The sequence below is a fragment of the Mustela nivalis genome (genome assembly GCF_964662115.1).
Source record: "Mustela nivalis genome assembly, chromosome: 6".
NCBI classification, from domain to species: domain Eukaryota; kingdom Metazoa; phylum Chordata; class Mammalia; order Carnivora; family Mustelidae; genus Mustela; species Mustela nivalis.
Genome location: NC_139025.1, coordinates 92682783 through 92703142, shown reverse-complemented (window position 1 = coordinate 92703142; position 20360 = coordinate 92682783). Strand labels below are relative to the sequence as shown.

The 20360-nt window shown below is 43.9% G+C and overlaps 2 protein-coding genes across 2 annotated transcripts in view; one reads left to right on the top strand and one right to left on the bottom strand.

Moving 5' to 3' along the window:
• Positions 1 to 422: 422 nt before the first annotated feature.
• Positions 423 to 20360, bottom strand: part of CHRM5 (cholinergic receptor muscarinic 5) — an 83582-nt gene continuing 63644 nt past the window's right edge. The window contains exon 2 of the mRNA XM_082736751.1: positions 423 to 2247. Coding sequence (XP_082592877.1) covers positions 581 to 2179 — 1599 coding nt within the window. The 5' untranslated portion in view covers positions 2180 to 2247 and the 3' untranslated portion in view covers positions 423 to 580. The remainder of the gene's footprint in view (positions 2248 to 20360) is intronic.
• AVEN (apoptosis and caspase activation inhibitor) overlaps positions 17171 to 20360 on the top strand; it is a 172838-nt gene continuing 169648 nt past the window's right edge. Inside the window, exon 1 of the mRNA XM_082736762.1 lies at positions 17171 to 17599. Coding sequence (XP_082592888.1) covers positions 17357 to 17599 — 243 coding nt within the window. The 5' untranslated portion in view covers positions 17171 to 17356. The remainder of the gene's footprint in view (positions 17600 to 20360) is intronic.

Here is a 20360-nt window from a genome sequence, read left to right as displayed (position 1 = left end):
AGTAGAGCCTCACTCAGATGTAGGGACAGAAAAACATACCACAGTACAGAACACCTAATAGCTGCATAATACTGATCAGTTTATAAACAAATAAGAGTCTTAGAAGCCGACTGAACATCACTCTTGGTAACAGGTAACAGTCTCCCAGTTCTCACTGATAGGAGACAACTTCATAGACACATATATATTGCCCAAAACCTCAATACACTTTATCACAGGGAAGATTTCTACCCAGTCCCTGCTGCTCCCAAAGGACAGGGAGCAAAAGTTCCCTACATCACTGTTCACTGTGACCTGGCATTCCTCCTCCTGTGAAGGGACACACGTCTGTCTCTTCACTTCAGCAGCAAACTCCAGTGGCATCAGGTGACCTTGGTCATAGGCAAGAATCATTCAATATGGTCGCACTTGTGGCAGCTCTGACTCCTTCCTTTTGGTGACAGATCTCAAGCCTTTATGAAATCCTTGGGTGCCCAAAATGACAGATGTCTTTTTTTGAAAATAAATACACCTGAATGAGCTCACCCATCCTCAGAAGAAATTGGCTGCGGTTACTCTTTTGAGGAGAGTCATTAACTCTTCAGGGGAACTTGCTATTCCCTTGCCAGTACAACTTCTCCTCTGCTTTTTTCTTTTTCCACCGACAGAGGAGCAGCATCTTAAAGGTCTTCCTGAAGGTTCTGTTGCAGAGGGCATAGCAAATGGGGTTGACGGTACTGTTGACATAGCACAACCAGTAGCCCAAGTGCCACAGGGTGACCGGGACACACTTGTCACAGAAGGTGGAAACCAGGACCATGATGTTGTAAGGGGTCCAGGTGATGATGAAGGCGAGGAGAATGGCACTCAAGGTCTGGGCTGCTTTCCTCTCCTTGACGAGGACCATTCTCTTTCGTTTGGTCATTTGATGGCTGAGGCTGGGATCCAGGCCTTTTGTCGAAGGGTCCTTGGACACTGGGAAGGAGCAGGGCATGATTTTCACTTTGTGACAGCCGTTGTTGGTCTCCTGGGTCCCATCAGCTTTCACCACCAGCCGGAACTTATAGGCCACACATTTCTGACTCTTGGGTCTATGAGCAGCACCGGGGGACAAGAAGTATTTTTGGGTGTCATAGTCATTTTTTTCAGCTTGAGCTTTCACAAACGTCTCCTTGGTCTCTTCAGCACTGAATTCTTCCCTCGGGCTTTCCTTGGCCTGACTCTTGTAGACTACTTGGAAGACAGGGTCTGTGGCAGGCTTGTCCTCATCCTCCGAGGAAGGGTAGCTGCTACAGGTAGTGAGCTGCTCGGCTTGGGCCCACTCGGTGCTTGGGCCCGTGGCTTGGGACGGCTTCCCAGGGGTAGAGGTGCTCCTGCGGGAGGATGACCAGGAGGCTTGGTTCCTTTCCCTCTGGGCCAGGGTGGGTCGAGGGCAGCTAAAGCAGGATGTCAGCAGAGACTTATGAGCCGGCTTTCTTGGCTCTGCTTCCGCCATGGAGTCAGAGCCCTGGAGGTCAGCCAGGTCCTTGGTCCGCTTCTCTGTCTCCCTGTAGATTCGGCAGTAGAGGATCGTCATGACAGAAACGGGGATGTAGAAGGCAGCAATGGCAGTGCCGAAGGTGATGGTGGGCTCGGACAGAAACTGGATCTGGCACTCATCTGGTGGTACCGTCCGCTCTCCAACCAGGTACTGCCAGCAGATGATCGCTGGGGCCCAAAGGATGAAGGAGATCAGCCAGGCCAAGCCAATCATGATGGCAGCCCTTTTTGGGGTACGTTTGGCCCGATATGTCAGAGGTCTGGTGATAGAAAAGTAACGGTCAAAACTGATCACCAGAAGGTTCATGACGGAAGCGTTGCTAGCCACGTAGTCCAGGGCAAGCCAGAGGTCACAAGCCAGACTGCCCAGCGCCCAGCGTCCCATGAGGATGTAGGTGGTGTAGAGGTTCATGGAGAAGATCCCAATGATGAGATCTGCACAGGCTAAGCTGAGCAGGTAATAGTTGTTCACAGTCTTCAGCTGACTATTGACTTTGAAGGAGATCATGACTAAGACGTTGCCCACAATCGTGATCAGGCTTACCACAGCAGTCACGGCCGCAATAGTGATGACTTCCCACAACCTATGGCGTTCCAAAGGCTGGTGACTTACCGGGGTGCCATTGACAGTGGTTGTATTGTGATAAGATTCCCCTTCCATCCTTAATTAGAATGAAGTCTTGGGTTCTAAACCATCTCTTTTCTATCTCACCTCTTCTTGGTCAGCATCTGGAAGAGAGGGAAACACATTAGCACCACTCACCAGCATGGATCTTTTTTCCATTCATTGTGTATCATTTATAATAGAATAGCAAATGTGGTCACACACATATTCAGAGTGAGATGCTGAAATCTCTAAAAGTTTTGATGACATTTTTTAGCAGCCTCATGCCCTCGCTTTTTGGAAGTCCCAGTGCCTGAGAGCCTTTCTTGTCCTTGAGGCTGCTGCCCTCTTGTGGTTCCAATAGGCAATTAAAGAGAACTGTGAAGACGAAGGGGAAGGAAAAGGCTATTGGATAACTGGGGAGAAATAAAGAGAAGAAAGCCCATGATGTGAAGTTACTTTTGATTGCAACGGCCTTAGGGGCAGAAATTCTGTTTTTTAAGTTCCCAGTGATAACTACCTAGTCTATCATGCACTGGGGAAAGAGACGAGTTGTATCTATTCTATAATCCCATTTCTAATCATTACTGAGTTTAATTATAGATTCAGTTATAAAGCATTTTTGAAGCACTGTTTTGAGGCAAAACTGTCTTACGACACTTCTCCCTGGCTTATGTGAGAACTCCCCATGTGCGTGGAGGGGTTGGAATTTTCCCCAGCTGCTGAAGACGGGAACCTCCCCCCACTTTTGAGCCATGTGTAAGGTAATAGAAATGTTTTAGATTATTTTTAGATTTTTATTTTTATTTTTAGATTATTTTATTTTCTGTTATTATAAAGTAATATTTCCTTGTAAAAGTTCAAGCAATGTCAAAATGTATATCTTAAAACAAGCTTCCTCTGACTCAGTCATACAGAAGTAATCAGTGCTTTCCCCTATGCACATACTAACAAATACATAAATATAATTATTTTTAAATGGGTGACTTTTTAATGTTTACACACTGAATTTTGTTTTTCATTTAACAAATTATCATGGACACACTTTTTCTTTCTTTAAAAAAAATTTTTTTTAAGTAATGTCTACACACAACATGGGGTTCAAACTTGGGATCCCAAGATCAAGAGCTGCATGCTCCATCCACTGAGCCAGCCAGGCGCCCCAATAGGCACATTTTGTATCAGCATGTCTTTTGGATCAGAGCTCCTTTTTCATTTTAATGACTGTACATTATCCCACTTAATGGGTATAATATAATTTAGTTAATACCACTGACAAATTCCAACTTTTAAAAATAAATTTTCCTTTTCCAGATTAAACATCTGTGTACATGATAAAAAGCTTCAGTGGCTATAAAAGTGTAAATGGTATAAAGAGAGGTCTCCCTCCCACCTCTGACCTGGAACCTCAATCTCCCTTTTCTGCAGGTAACCACCATTACCACCATTTCTTATTTTTCCTTTCAGAGATATAATAAATGCATGCAATATTTATTTGGTGATCTATTAAAAATTTTTTATTTAGTAATCTCTATGCCTAACATGAGGCTTGAACTCATGACTCTGAGATTAAGAGTTGCCATGTTCCACTGAGTCAGGCACGCACTCCTGAAAAATACTATTTTAATTACAAAATTCCAGGCCCCATGATATGATGATAGGTAGGGAAGGGAGAATCTTCTTAATGACCCTCAAAGCTTGCCATGTGAGCAATTACTGCTCTGCCTACTGACGGGTCCTGACATGTCTCTGATAACAGTATTGATATAAAGATGACAAATTTGTGAAGGGCTATGGATTTTCTTTCCTTGTTCTGTATTTCCAACTCCACTGTTAGATGTTTTTCTAATGCCTCAAATTCAATATGGAATTGAATTGATGATATTGTCTTATACTAGGAAACAGATTCTTCTGACTTTCTGATCTTGCACTCTCTTCCTTCTGATCCCAACTAAGACAGTACAATTTACCCATGAAATATCCCTCTTATTGGTCCCTTTCCTTTCCTGCATCTATCACCCTGGTTAGCCTTGTGCTGCCTTATACTGATTACCCCTTGGTGTTATCAACGTTCCAAAGACAGCAAAGCATGACTCCTAAGCACCTGGAAAGCCAGAGTTGCTCTGCACCCTGAAATTCTCTGGGCGTTTTCCATCCCAGACTGTCTCTATGTGACAGGTCTAAGTCTCATAGTGCAAGAAAGATCCCACAGAAATTCCTTCCTTTTTCCTTCATTCCTTCTTTCTTTCTTCTCCCAATCAATATGTATTGGATGTTTTTTATGTGACAGACTCTAATGGCAGGGAGACCAGGGAACAAAACATTGGTGGGGGTATAGATAAAGAAGCAGGTAATAAATGGCAGGGGTCTGGTCTGGCACTGCAAGTCCTAGGGCACATAGAAGGGCGTGTAAGCCAGACCCATGGAAAGGGGAAGAACTTCTTGAGGAAAAGGTTATCTAAGCTGAGGCTTGAAACGTGCATGGGCTTTATCTAGGCAAAGCGGGTGTGTATGGGTAGGTTGGGGAAAAGAGTGTTGCAGCCTCAGAGGGGAAGAACTTACTTGCAAGCCCAGAGGCAAAAGGAGGCATCGGGTCAACATCACTGATCATCAGGAAAATGCAAACCAGAACTAGAAGGAGATATCAACTCACACCTGTCTGAATGACTAAAATCAACAGCACAAAAAACAACAGGTGTTGGTAAGGATGTAGAGAAAGGGAAATCCTCTTGCCCTGTTGGTAGGAATGCAAACTGGAATAGCGGCTCTGGAAGACAGTATGGAGATTCCTCAGAAAGTTAAAAATAGAGCTACCTTACAATCCAGCAATTGCACTACCAAGTATTTGCCCAATCAATACAATAATCCTAATTCAAAGGGATACACTTACCCTGATGTTTACAGCAGCATTATCTACAATAGCCAAATTATGGAAGCAGTCCAAGGGTCCCTCGATTGATGAGTGGATAAAGAAGATGTAATATACATACATATATACAATGGAATTAATCAGCCATAAAAGAGAATGAAATCTTGCCATTTGCAATGGCATGGATAGAGCTAAAGAGTGTGATTCTAGGTGAAATAAGTCAGTTGGAGAAAAACAAATATAAGATGATTTTACTTATGTGTGGAATTTAAGAAACAAAACAAATGAGCAAAGGGCAAAAAGAGAGAGAGGCAAACCAAGAAACAGACTCTTAACTATAGAGAACCAGCTGATGGTTACCAGAGGGGAGGTGGGTGCAGGGTTATAAATAGGTGATGGGGGTTAAGGAGGGCACTTTCTGTGATTTTGTGAGCACCGGGTGATGTATGGAAGTGTCAAGGCACACTTGAAACTAATAAGACCCTGTGTGTTAACTAACTGGAATTTAAATAAAAATGTTAAAAAAAAGAGGCATCGGGTTGGAGATACTGAGACACGGAGGAGAGGTGACACTAGAGAGGTTGAGGGGGTGGGGTAGGCAGGACAGGAGTGGACTTGAGATAAAAGAAGTCCACCTTCTGGGAGGACTGTGTCAGCTATTTCTAGACTCTGCCTCTGCTCTGAAGGTCGTCCTGACACTGAGGGCATTGGGGGCAAGAGTCGGGAGAGAAGTAATAAAATTAACTGACTGCTGAGTTTTTCTAAACAGGTCTTCAATCTAGAAATAAATGGTGTTTCAGAAGGATTTAATTTTTCCACTTAATTTTATTAGAAGGTAGCAAGCAACTCCTGAAGGGTTCTGGCCTGTGAGCACATGTGTATAGCCAGGGGCTTACCCTCTCTGAGTTGTTTCCTCGTTTGTAGAAATCAGGAAATTGGACTATAGGATGCAGATACATACATTTTAATGATTTTTGTATATCACACAGTGTGATGATGGTTGGTTTTATGTGTCCTCTATGGTTGCCAGGTGTTTGGTCAAACTTCCTGGTCTAGATATGGCTGTGAGGGTATTTTTTTAGATGTGACTAATACTTCAGTCAGTAGGCATTGAGTAAAGACGATTATCCTCCATTATGTAGGTGGGGCTGAGCTAATCGGCTAAAGGCTTTAGAGGAAAAGGCAGAATTCCTTCTGTCTCCAGACTACCTGTGGATCTAAGGCTACAACACTGATTTCTGCTGGAATTTCCAGTCTTCTAGCCTGCCCCCACACATTTCAGATTTGCTAAACCCCACAATTCCTAAAAATTAAAAAAAAAAAAAAAAAGCTCTTTCTCTGTGATAAAAGGATTAAATACTTTGATGAATGGAAAATGTTATCTATAGTGACAACAGGGTCTCTGAATCGTACAACTGAATCTGGCATTGGGCAGCTGTCAGTTTGAAAACCTAGCCCCAGGGCTGCCTGGCTGGCTCAGCTGGTGCCCTGCGCAACTCCTGATCTCAGGGTTGTGAGTTTGAGCCCCACGTTGAGTATAGAGATTACTTTAAAAAAAAAAAATCTTTAAAAACCAAAAGCCAAAAAACCCCTTAGTTATGTTGCTTACTGTCTGACTTTGGACATGTCACCTGACCTCTTTTAAGCCTCGGATGTTTAAGCTTAAAAGTGGGGACACGGAAAGTCTACCTCATTTGGTTGTTTTCAGGATTAAACGAGGTAATCCTCATTTAGTGTTTCACACAGTGTCTGTTGCAGGGGAACGTTCGTTACAAAGTAGCCATCGGGCTGAACGACGTGAAAATGACTTTTCCTATGGTGGGATGGGTCCAAGGTGCGGTCTATAAAGGGACAAGGAGGAATACAATGATGAGGCAATACTCTCACAACCTTGCACTGGCTGTTTTAGTGATACTTTTCCCTTTAGTTCTGGTAGTTTATGCTCACCTTCAGGGGCATAACAAATTGTTTCCAACTACTAAAGCAGAATAACTGTGATGAGAGCCAAGGTTAACAGTCTTCCCCAAAGTCTGCTCATTAGAATAGGACTACCTCAAGATACTTGATTAAAAAATAACATGGCCCCACAGTCAAAGAAGTTGAGAAGATACCATCTATTATTTAAAGCTCTCAGAGATCCTGAAGGCAAATGAGCCCAGGGAAGGCTGAGAGGCCCCAAGCTCAAGGATACTATTTAATTTGGTTTAGCACAGCGGAGGCTTAGCATATAAGCTTTTTCAGGGGAATGTCTGCTGGCATCCTGTGGCATCTGTCAGTCACACTCGGGAAATGCAGTTCCGTGGGAAACATACTGAACCAGGAGTATGGAGATCTGAGTTCACATTTCAGCTAAAATATTGTGATTTGACACATATCTGGGTCTCAGTTTCCCCACATGCAAAATTAAGAGATTGCAACTGTAAGGGCCTACTTAGCTGGAGCAGCCCCACCTTGGTAGGACAGCCGTTTTGTTGTTTATGCAGTGAACTTAGATTGACCCTGCCCTCCAGAGGAACTCACTTAGAAACGGGTCTGGGAAACCAGTAAAATATGGCGGAGGAGCCCCTGTTAAAAGAGCCCATATACCAGGACGTGTCAGGTCAGGGAGAGATAACAGAGCCCAGAATGCAAGGATGAGTCAGGCCAGGTGGAGACATCCAATCAGTAAAGCGCACACACTATCTCCCTGACTACCAAAGAATGTGGGCCCCAACTTTTGGGTGCCAATTCTGACCAAGGTGATAGGGTAGTTCAAATAGCTACTATAGGGGAATTGTAATTCAAGTGGCCACCCGTGTGTGACCTAGCATGACTGTGCAGCTTTCTCTGTGTGTTACAATCTCATTGGCCACCTGTGTGTGGCCAGGCTCAACCACATGGCCTTTGCTCTATAAAAGTTACTCTGTGAGGCAGGGAGGGGTCGCCTTCTCTGTAAGAGGCGGCCCAGGCCCGTTGGTTTGGTTCTCAGTGCTTGGCATGAAGTAAAGCTTTGCTTTGTATTGGTCTCGTCCTTTTGTCCACGGACCCTTCAGCAACCAATGATTTACCCTACAAAACGCTTTCAAGTTTTACCTATAGACTTACAATGGCAAATTCTGGACATTGTCTGAATTTCAGATCTCAACTTCTCTCTATCCTCAACCAGAGAAATAGCCATGAGTTGGCTTGCTCAGACAGTTCATGTAATGGAAGTAGCTATCAGCCAATTTTGAACCCTTGATTTCCTCAGCTGTTAAGCAAATATAACAATATCTGCTCTCCCCACCTTACAGATAAGTTTTGAGGACTTCCAGGTGAGGTAATGTAGGGAAACTACCAAGTCCTATTCTGGTGTCAGTTTGGAGTTTTAATTATCATAAAATGAAAGGTTAGGGGCGCCTGGGTGGCTCAGTGGGTTAAGCCTCTGCCTTCAGCTCAGGTCATGATCTCAGGGTCCTGGGATCGAGCCCTACATCAGGCTCTCTTCTCAGCAGGGAGCCTGCTTCTCCCTCTCTCTCTGCCTGCCTCTCTGCCTACTTCTGCCCACTTGTGATTTCTCTCTCTCTCTGTCAAATAAATAAATAAATAATCTTTAAAAAAAAAAAAAAAGAAGAGTTAGTCTTGGTAAGTGGGTCTTGTCACAGGCAGCTCATTAAAACTATCCGGGAGCTTTTGAAAAATACTGTTGTCTGGGTCCCCCCACCCTGGGTGTTAACAAGAGTCTATGTGGGAGAGACTTGGGCATCACCGGGTTTTGAAGTTCCTGAGGTAATTCTCCCCTGCAGCCAGGATTGGAGAACACTGACCTCTCTAGCTCCTCAAAACTCAAGGTGTCATCGATAGAGGGCCAGTTTTGGCATTGCCTGGGAGCACATTGGAAATGAAGAAATCCCCGGAACTAGAATTAGTGCTTCTCAAAATGTAGCATGCTTAGTATGAATTACCTGGCGGACTTAGCGAAGCTACGGAAGAGTGGAGTTCGCAATCCCACATTTCTCAAAAACTCCTGAGGACTCTGCTGACCCATGGACTGTATTTAAACAGCAAGACTGAGGATATTCTGAATTCCCAGGAAAGGGGAACTGTAGCTTATAAATGGTACTGTTAAAATTGGAATTCTCTGACTGAAATGTGCGATAACGTTTGGATTCCTCTCTGCTCCAAGGACTTTTGGGTTATTTTTATTTCTCCTGTTCAAACTTAATACATACTTCCTTTCTAGGTTTGCTTCTATTTGTTCCATTTTTCCCCCTGCCTCATGTTTGAGAGGGTGATTTTTCCTGATTCTTAAACTGGAGGGAATGGACCAATCTTGTCACAGTCAAAATGGCATATGGGGCATGAGGTAGGTTCCATGACTGAAGTTTTTATTTTTTTGTGTGTGGATGATAGTTGAGTGTGAAAACTGAGTTTCAGGTGCAATAGTCTTCCAAAATAAACTTTTGAATCACTAAAAGTTTTTTGAGTAACAGATTATGTTTATGGAGGAGTGACTTTTTTTTTTTTGGATTGATTGATTTTATTCTATTTTTTAAAATATTTTATTTATTTACTTGAGAGAGAGAGAGGGGAGAGAGAGCATGAACGGTGGGGAGGGAGAGGTAGAAGCGGGCTCCACACTGAGCAGGGAGCTCCATACACGGCTCAATCCAGGACCCTGGGATCATGAACTGAGCTGAAGGCAGACGCTTTACCAACCGAGCCACACAGGTGCCCCTGGAAAATGGGAACTTTTAAAGTTTGAGTAACCAAACAAGAACTCGTGAATTCTCACTCCCCAGGCAACCATTTATATTTCGTTTCCCTCACAGCCCAAAACATCAGTAGGTGTTACTCCTTGAAACGCCTTGGTGGCTCAGTGAGTTGAGTGTCTGACTCTTGATTTCAACTCAGGTCATGATCTCCTAGTTGTGAGAGGGAGCCCTGCACTGGGCTCCCCACTTGGTGAAGAGTTTTCTTGAGATTTTGTCTTCCTCTTCCCCTCCCCACTTGTGCATGCTCTCTCTTTCTCTCTCAAATAAATAAGTAAAATCTTTAAAACCAAAGTTTCCATTTTCCACACTTTGCAGAGAGTATGTTTATTTCTAGGGTACCAACATCAGCAGAGAGGAAATAATTACCCCTGGTTTATTTTCCAGCACCAAACAGAAGACGAAGAATCCCAGAACAGTAAAATTGTCCTTGTTCCCAACTCTGGCAGATTGCTTCTTGCTTCTTTGCTGTCAATAAATTATACAAAGGAAACAAACCAATGCAAAATCAAACAAAAAAAGGTAACATTGTGTATCAAATTAATTCTTTTCCTGTGGAGTGGCCTTGATGACTTCTGAGGTTTTGCAGGAGATGAGCTTAGATCTTGAATTTCTGAAATACCTTTTCTCTGAGAGGCTTTTTGCTTGAACCAGGCTTCACTGTTTCTATAGCAACCATAATGGAAATTTTAATAGTGTCTACAGTCCAGTGATACCAGGACATCATCATAACCAGCTGTTGTTATGAATAACATGAGTTATTCATAGTTGTGAATAGAGTATTCATAAGCTGCTCTTCCTCCTCCCCCTTCCTTTTCAAGAATAAATCAGGAGAAAGTAAACTTAAACACACATGGTGGCATTGGGTTAGATATCAGGAAGAACTTCCAGTGACAGAATGTGTGAGTAAAAGAAGTTTGGAATTTGCCTTTTTGTTTGTATTTTAAAGTAGGTCTAACTTCTTTTGATTGCTAGAATGCTGTCCAAAGATACATGGTTATTGAGAAATGACTTCTTAATGTCACTGAAGCAATAATATCTGGATCAGAATTTTAAGGTAATGCGTGCTGTTTTTAAATTTCTAACATGTATTTATTATTTTTTACTGATGTATAGGGGACATACGATATTATACTGGTTTCGAGTACACAACATAGTGATCTGACAGTTCTATACTTTCTGAAATGCTCACCATGGTAAGTGTAGTTCCTATCTATCACCATATAAAGCTATTACAATATTATTGATAACACAAGTTTTTATTTATTTATTTATTTGGCAGAGATCACAAGTAGGCAGAGAGGCAGGCAGGGAGAGAGAGGAGGAAGCAGGCTCCCTGCTAAGCAGAGAGCCCGATGCGGGGCTCGATCCCAGGACCCTGGGATCATGACTGGAGCCAAAGGCAGAGGCATTAACCCACTGAGCCACCCAGGTGCCCCGATAACACAAGTTTTTAAAAACATATTCTGTGTTCAGGGACGCCTGGGTGGCTCAGTTGGTTAAGCAGCTGCCTTCGGCTCAGGTCATGATCCCAGCGTCCTGGGATCGAGCCCCACATCGCATCGGGCTCCTTGCTCGGCAGGGAGCCTGCTTCTCCCTCTGCCTCTGCCTGCCATTCTGTCTGCCTGTGCTCGCTCTCTCTCCCTCTCTGATAAATAAATAAAATCTTTAAAAAAAAAACATATTCTGTGTTCACTACTGTGCTAGATTTCATGGGGTGTATAAAAGAGAGCTTTGTAATAGCAGGGCACAGCAGGGCAGAGGGGCACTGACATAGAGAGGCTGTGAGTAATGCCCATGGTGGAGATTCTATGCCAATTGCTTCCCTTTCTCTGTGAAATAGAAAGCAAGGTCAGCAGCTGAGAGTGGGGATGGAGGGAGAGCAGCCAAGCCATGAGTTCTCCATGTCTGGAGTTTGACGCATTCATTTTGGGTGGTTTCCTGACTCCGGTTCTAGGGCCCAAGGACCTACTGTGTGTGAGCTGGCAGGCAGTTCACTGCCCTGTCCTCCTCACCAGTTAAAGGCCGGGGATTCTGGCCTGAAAGGAGAGCTCCTTCCAAAGGCCCTCCCCCTGCAACCCTGAGCACCTCTCCACAGTGGCTGCAGCTGTTCAAAAACACCTATGAAATACAAAGACCTCTTTTGAGAGACCTTATCAATGTTTTCCAATTTGCACAGTTTATTACTAAGCATCAGAAATTCAACAAAACTGTAGAAGATCTGCCCGTAGAAGATGAAAAGAAGAATCGGGAAGATGCATTTGTTCCATGAAAATTTATTTGCAAAGGGAAGATGCATTTTAATTAAATCTTTAATTTAATTAAAGATGATATGGATGTTATGATAGGACAAAAAATGGTCCTCATCCACCTTCATGAAACAATAAGAGCTTCTGAGTGCTATGGTATCAGGCTAGGAATTATGTGGTTTCCTGCAATTATGATGTTTGAAGGCTCAAATATCACCTTGATAGCGGTTCTAAAATTTGAGGGTGCATCCGAACCACATAATGGGGGCAGTGATTGCTGGGTCTCTTCCCCAGTTTCTGATTTGGGGTGAGGCCTGAGAATGTGCATTGTTAACAAGTTCCCAGGTTATGCTATGCTGCTGGTCCACATTTTGAGAACTATCTCCTTAAGGAATTAGCTGCCTCTTGTTTTTCTTTTTTAAATATATCAAGTCACATAACTTTAAAAATATGCAAAAAGTCCATTTATTTTTGAAAGGAGCCCCTTATGTAATTGAGCACTTTCTTTTTGATATCTCACGAATACTACCTAAGGGAAACTCAATTTTTTATTCATGCAGCAGCATATGTTTAAAATCAGGTGCATCAAGTCAAAGCAATAGCAGAAAATCTTCCTTCCCTTTGTTATTTATAAAATCAAAGGCCTCTGGTTCCTTGCAGTGCAAGAATGCCATTTTTATCCTTGATGATAGATCACTTTCCATGTGAATCAAAACCAGAGAGGAAAGCATACTCAACATCTTGATTAAAAGAACTTCAGCTAGAGGTGTTCCTCTAGTTAAGAAGGTTAGCAGGGGGATCTCAAAATTCACCATATCTAAACTCTGCTGACTGAATTGAAAAAAATCTTAGATGGACAGACGGTGAAGGGAAGAGGAATATAGTCTTTGGACATCTGGTAGCATCTGCTGCATAGACTTAAGAACACAGACTCTGGGGGCACCTGGGTGGCTCAGTGGGTTAAAGCCTCTGCCTTCAGCTCAGGTCATGGTCCCAGGGTCCTGGGATCCAACCCTGTGTCGGGCTCTCTCCCCAGCGGGGAGCCTGCTTCCCTTCCTCTCTCTGCCTGCCTCTCCGCCTACTTGTGATCTATCTGTCAAATAAATAAATAAAATCTTAAAAAAAAAAAAAAGAACATAGACTCTGAAGGGCGCCTGCGTGGCTCAGTGGGTTAAAGCCTCTGCCTGCAGCTCAGGTCATGATCCCGGGGTCCTGGGTTAGGGTCAGGGGTCCTGGGATCAAGCCCCGCATCAGGCTCTCTGCTCAGCAGGGAGCCTGCTTCCCCCCCCCCCCCCTCTCTCTCTGCCTGCCTCTCAGCCTACTTGTGATCTCTGTCAAATAAATAATCTTAAAAACACACACACACAGACTCTGAAACCAGACTGAGTGGGTATGAATCCCACTGTCACTTATTAGTTGGAGCAAATTATTTAACCCCTTTGTGACTCAGTTTTCTTATCTGTAGAATAGGAATAATAATAGTGTTTACCTGACTGGAATATTCTAAAGATTCAAAGTTAGTACATTTAAAGTGCTTGGAACGGTGAGAGGCACAAAGTAAGTGTTAAATAAATGTTAGCTCTTCTTGTCCACAAAAAAGTCCACCTTTTCGATCGTAATTTTGGAGACTTTTTGTGGGACGGTTATATAGTTACATCAATTTTTTGCTGGTGGTTCTCACCTGGGATGATTTTTCCCATCAGGAGACATTTGGCAAAAACTGGAGACATCTTCGGTTGTACGACTAGGGGGAAGAGTTGTTGCTGGAGGGTAGCAACTAGTGGGTAGAGGCCAGAGATGTGGTTAAACATTCTATAATACACAAGAAAAGCCACCACCACAAAGATCGTCCAGCCCTAAATGGGCCAAGATTGAAACCTTGATTTATGCTGTCTGGTTTGAGATTAATATGTGGATTCGTCATCATGGTGAGAGCCCAAACTGGTGGTGTATTGATAAATTTTTTTTTTTTAATATTTATTTGACAGAGAGAGAGACAGCAAGAGCAGGAACACAAGCAGGGGGAGTGGGAGAAGCAGGCTCCCCACTGAGCAGGGAGTCTGAGGTGGGGCTTGATCGCAGGACCCTGGGATCTTGATGTGAGCCGAAGGCAGACACTTAACAACTGAGCCATCCAGGCGTCCCTGTGCTGGTAATATTTAACAGCTGGTTCCACCCCCACCTCCAACAAAGCCCCGATTTGCAAATATCTGACAATTTCTGTGTTGTAAAAATTCTTTCTGTAACCCATTTCAAGTACCAACTTTATATCACTGAATGTAGAATTAGGAAGAGATAATGTACCAAAACATTATAGTTCCTGGCCACACAGGGCTTGGGGGTCCAGCTTGTCCAATGCAGTCTTTTTTTTTTCTTTTTTAAGATTTTGAGACAGTGCGAGATGGGGAGGGGCAATGTGTACAAGCAGGGGGGAGGGGTAGAGGGAGAAGTAGATTCCTCAATGAGTAGGGAGCTCAGGACTCCATCCTAGGACCCTGGGATTGTGACCTGAGCTAAAGGCAGAGGCTTAACTGACTGAGCCATGCACCTGTCCAGTGCATTTTTTTTTTTTTTAAGGCTTTGTTTGTCAGAGAGAGCATAAGCAGGTTGAGTGGCAGGCAGAGGCAAAGAGAGAAGCAGTCTTCCCACTGAGCAAGGAGTCCGATAAGGGACTCTACCCCAAGACCCTGGGATCATGACCTGAGCAGAAGGCAGCAGCTTAATCGATTGAGCCACCCCGGCTTCCCTGTTCAGTGCATTCTTAAAAATGCCTTTCCTTTAAAAAAAAAAATATATGTATATGCCTTTCCTATCTGTCTATATCTCCTCTTAGCTCCTTTATGGTGCACAGGGAAAAGGATACCTTTGTTGGTACTATTTTTGTCTTCCTGTTTAGTGTTTATCTAGAGGTAGGATTGTTGACTTTCAGAGTTAAGCATGGGGATGAATAACTTAATTCTGGGTGCCACTGCCAGTCTTAATTTGACAAGTAGAGATATGGAAAAAAAATGAGGAAAATAGAGTGTGTAGGAATAAAACAAAGGGAAAGGCTGGGGATCAGTGGAGATGGAAAAGAAAAATTTGATGTACTGTGTGAGAATAGTGTCCATTGACAAATATGTTCATCATTAAGACAATGAAATAACACAGAACAATATACAATGTTAAAAAATACTGTGAAGGGGCACCTGGGTGGCTCAGTCATTAAGCATCTGCCTCCGGTTCAGGTCATGATCCCAGGGTTCTGGGATGGAGCCCCATGTCAGGCTCCCTGCTCAGCAGGAAGCCTGCTTCTCCCTCTCCCACTCCCCCTGCTTGTGTTCCCTCTCTTGCTGTGTCTCTGTCAAATACATAAAATCTTAAAAAGATAAAATACTGTTCATCTGACAACTTTCCCTGACACATCTCCATCCTGTATTTTCTCTGTTGACTAGTGGCATCATTAACTACCACCAAGCAAGAAACCTGGGCTTGACCTCTAACTTCTCACCCCTTTCCCACCCCATTTACAACTAACTGGTGATGAGGTCCTATCCATTCTCCCATTGTTTGCCTCCTTGGCTTTCAACTTCACTTAGGCCCTAATCATTTGTGGCAGGAACTATGCCAGTAGTTTCCTAATGGCTTTGCCTAGGATTCTAATTTTCCTCTACAGAATGATTTTCTTGGTGGTTAACAGCATAGACTCTGAAGCCAGACTGCCCAAAGTTCCAATCTAAGCTGTGTGATTGTGGAAGTTTCTTTATTAGATCCGTCATCTGTAAAACAGGACTGACACTAGTATAACCTCATAGGCTGCTGAGAGGTTTAAATGAAGTGTTATGTAGGAAGTACTCAGAACCACACTGTGTCACTATGTTTAAAGTTGTTTCTCTCCAGTTCATAATCCTTCATTGGTTCCCTCCATCTAGAAATCTCCCATATCCTACTTATCAACCAGGCAAATTCCTGCTTAACCATTACGCCTTGGCTCAAGGGTCTATTTCTCATGAGGCCTTAAGCTACTCATTTAGACATTTTTTTTTCTTCCTTTGGGCCTTCACCTTGAACTTTTCACTGCACTCAGCACACTAGTGCAGTCATCTGTTTACAAGATTATCCTCCTTAGGGAAAGTGGAAAGTGAGCTACATAAAGGCAGGGACAGCAGCTACTTTTTCATTTTCTTTCTTCTCCTTTTTTTAAATCTCCAGGACCAAGCAGTGTGCCTGGCCTAGAGTAGACAATTAGAAGCAATGAATAGTGTTGAGTATATACGGATATCAGAAAAGACTGGGAAGGGGGTAAAAAAGCCACTTGTTTTGCTATGCTGATTGGATGATGGGAGTTTTAGCCCTTTTTATTTTAGGTGGTTTCTGTAATGCAAACTTAAAAATGGTTCCCCTGTATCCTTATAACCAATTGCCCTTCTTCCCCCTGGTTAAAAGAACAGACTGGACCAAAAAAAAAAAAAAAAAAAAAGGATTACTACATAGCAACAAAAAAAGAATATAATTATTAAATCATGGATGAATCTCAAAATTTTCTACTAAATCAGTGATGCACACACAAGAATAGACTGGAGTGAGCCCGCTTGAGTTAAAATGCCAGGTCCACCACTTAAGGCAAGTTGTTTAACTTCTAGGGCTGCTTCTCATTTGCAAAGTAAGGATCACAGGATTAAACACTCATGTGCTCAGCAATGTGAACTAAAGTAGACATTTCTGCAAGTTCTCCCAAAGACTTGGGAGCCCTCCCATCCATTAGCAGTTTTGCACGGTGCACAGCAAGCACAGTTGCTTGCTGTAGACCACACCGCTCACTTGAGACCCACCCACCTTTTCCTCCACACCTCCTGATCCCTGAATTCAGAATTATTTTAATAATTACACACATTCATTCTTGAAAATCTGGAGATTAAACGGGGAAAAAAGGAAAAATTAACTCACTGGGAGCCTCACCATACGGTTAGGTTAACCTCTGATTACATTTTGGTACTATACGTTTCAGATTTAAAAAAAATGCAAATACATTCATATTCGTATTCTCCTTCCTTTTAACAAAAACGAGTTCCTATTATACAAACGCTTTAACCTATCCATTTATAACCCATCCTTAAGCCAAGGGCGCTCCTCCAGCCCGACCGTCTCCCCACTTCCCCGTCCCACGTCGGGCCTTTTCCTCTGAATCCCCAGCCTTCCCCGGGCCCCGGTTCCGGCCCCACCTGCCAGGCCTCGGGCCGCCCCGCCCCCGCCGCGGCCGGTTTCCATCCCCGGCCCCGCACCCCGCGCTCGCCGCCACCGGGGGCCCGTCGCTCCCGGCTCTTTCGAGCAACCCGTTTCCGGTGGGGCCAGGGCGTCTCCGCGGCGGCCCGGCTCCCGCGCGCTCAGCACCGCCGGCGGCGGCCAGATGCAGGCGGAGCGAGGAGCTCGGGGCGGCCGCGGCCGTCGGCCCGGCCGTGAACGGCCAGGCGGGGATCGCGACCGGGCGGGAGCCGCAGCCGCAGTGGCAAGGGGCGGCGGCGGCGGGGACAGTGGCGGCCGCCGGGGTCGCGGCCGTGGTTTCCGAGGCGGCCGCGGCGGCCGAGGAGGAGGCGCCCCGCGAGGAGGCCGCCGGGAGCCAGGAGGCCGGGGCGCCGGGGCCAGACCGCCGGTAAGAGGCTTCGGATGGTGGGATCTGGGCTGATAGGGGCTGGCCGCGAGGCAGGAGCCGCTACCCGCTTGCGGGGCGCACGCTAGTCGGGCGGCCGCGGCGCCTGCGCTTGCGCCTGCGCGGGACGGGCGGAGGGCGGCGGGAGCGCGCGCCGGGTGTGCACGTGGCGCGTCTAGGGGCGAGCACCCCGGCTACCTCCCCACGGCTTTGGGGTGGGAGAGGCGGCTCTCGGGGCGTCCCCAGATGCGGGAGGGATCCAGACCCAGAATAGCTAAGAACCCAGGGTGTGTCAGGGCTGCAAAGCTAGCGCGCCCGTGGGATTCCGGTGGGGTGTCCATGTGATTGACCCTCATGGGGTGGGGGTGCGGCCAGGACTTGGTCTGGAGGAGCTATTGGGCAGCCTTACCGAACCGGCAGACATTCCTGTTATTAGGAGGGAAGGTGTTTTTTTGGGGGGAGGGGGCGGGTTGTTTTGTTCACTGTGCAAGGCCTAGCACATGATAGGATAATAAAGGTTTACTCAATGAAACTCAATGAAAGAATGCTCCCGGCGGACTGGACTCCATAGTATTTTGGGGCGGGATCAGATGCATAGTTCTCTCTTCTAATGGCATAGTTCTTTTTTTACTACATACGTCTAGGAACAAGGGGTCTCTGGCCTTCGTGTTTTTTTAAACAATTTTCAACCTGAACATAGATGTTTCAGCAGTCAGGTCTGAATTTTAATAGCAGTGTGATCGACCTTATTTACACATTCATAGACACTTCGTATAGCTTGAGTAGGGAATGATAGGCAAACTCTTACTCCACTGATAGTGGCCAAAGGGGTTTCAGTACAATCTCTTTATGAGCTGTTCTGTTATTTTAACATGTCTACTACCAAAGTGTCGTATATTTGGATTCTCATGTGCATAGATTAAAAAAAATTTTTCATTAAGGAAAAATTTCCTGCTACTGAAATGTGTGGAGTGTCTTATGCTCCCAGTAGGTAAGATGTCCCTAAAAATAGTACTTGTATACAGAAATATAGAGCTTGAAAAAAATTAGAAAAGTTAAAATTGTAACATATTTAACCTGGTTAGGATTAAGGTAAGTAATAAGTAAAATTTGATAAATTCTTAGGTTCAGGTTAGCAGGAATGAAGGAAACTCAGATCAATTTAGTGCTCACTATATAACACATTTTGTCCTTATAACAACTTTATACAGTTGGTTCTTGAACAAGATGGGTTTGCAGGTCCACTTATATGGGGATTTTTTTGGGATCCTGTTAATGTATTTTCTCTTCATGATTTTCTTAATGTTTTCATAATCTAGCTTACTTTATTGTAAATACAGTCTGTAATACAACATACAGAATATATCTTAATCGACTGTTTATGTTATTGGTAAGGTTTCTGGTCAGCAGTAGGTTATTAGTAGTTAAATTTTTAGGGAATCAAAGTTATATATAGATTTTTCTATGGCGCTCCTATCCCGGGAGGTATGCAAGGCTCAATTGTATATATTGCATATATATGTATATATAACTTGATTACAAATTTACTTCTTAAACTACATAAGTTTGTTTAAACTTTATAATTATGTCATTTTATATCTATTTTATATATAAAATCTTCATTTTTAAAAAATTGTTTAATTAGCCAACATACAGTACATCATTAGTTTTTGATAAGTAGTGTTCAAGGATTCAGTAGTTGCATGTAACACCCAGTTCTCATCACAACATGTGCCCTCCTTAATACTCATCACCCGGTTACTCCATTCTCCCAACCCCTCCCTTCTGTAACTCTCTGTTTGGTTCCTGGAGTCCAGGGTCTCTCCTGGTTTATCTCAGTTAATTGACTTGCCTCAGCTTTTATAGCTGGTATCAGAGCTGGGGTTTATACACCAAGATACTTTTGACTCAACTCTTTCCTATGTCTTGCATTTCTATGAACCAGTCGCCACTTTACTGAGAACAAGGTAGACACTCTGGCTGCTGGGGTCACATCTTCACAGAAACTGTAGTAACAGTATCTTTGGTACTGACTGAAATGTCTGGCACATAGGCCTTTAATAGCAAGTGTCATTAACTTCTTGTATTGAGTGAATGAAGGTGCTTCTATCTTACTCATCTCTGTGGAACTAAATTGAGTAAAATGGTGGTATATCATGTAGAGGGGAAATAATATGTTTTTTGATTTATGCCAATATTGTAACCAATTCTGTTAACCTTTTAGGCTTTTATCTCTTTTTGGGATAGCCTTAAAAAAAACCCTATCTTATATTTTCTTCTGGGATTTTTTCACTGCTTAGTTCCATGGTTCGGTGTGTCAGTGGGTGTGAATGTGTGGCCCTGCCCTTGGGTCATCACTGAGAGCCTTGGCCTCCATTGCTTCCACCTCTGTTACCCCCACCCTCATCTTGTCAAAGCTGTACTAAGAGACGTTGGAAGGGATTTCTCCTTGATTTTGGTTTGGTTTATGACCTCTTAGTTCCTTCCACTTCTTAGATTCTGAAGTATCAGTCATCGTTAGGCTTGCTAAGAGTACTGTTCTTGGTGCCTAACGATTAAGTGCGTCAAGATTGATGGCCCTGCCTGAGGCCTCCTTGTTCTCATGTTCTGTGTTGCATTTGTGCCCCAAACGGAGAGTAATTGAAATGATCAGAAAGAAAAAAATTCGTAACAGAGGTTTAGCCAGGTAAGGACCAGCTAGTTATGTAACTCCAGAATTTAATATGATTTACGCCTTTTGCTTTCTACTTTGGACCACTACACA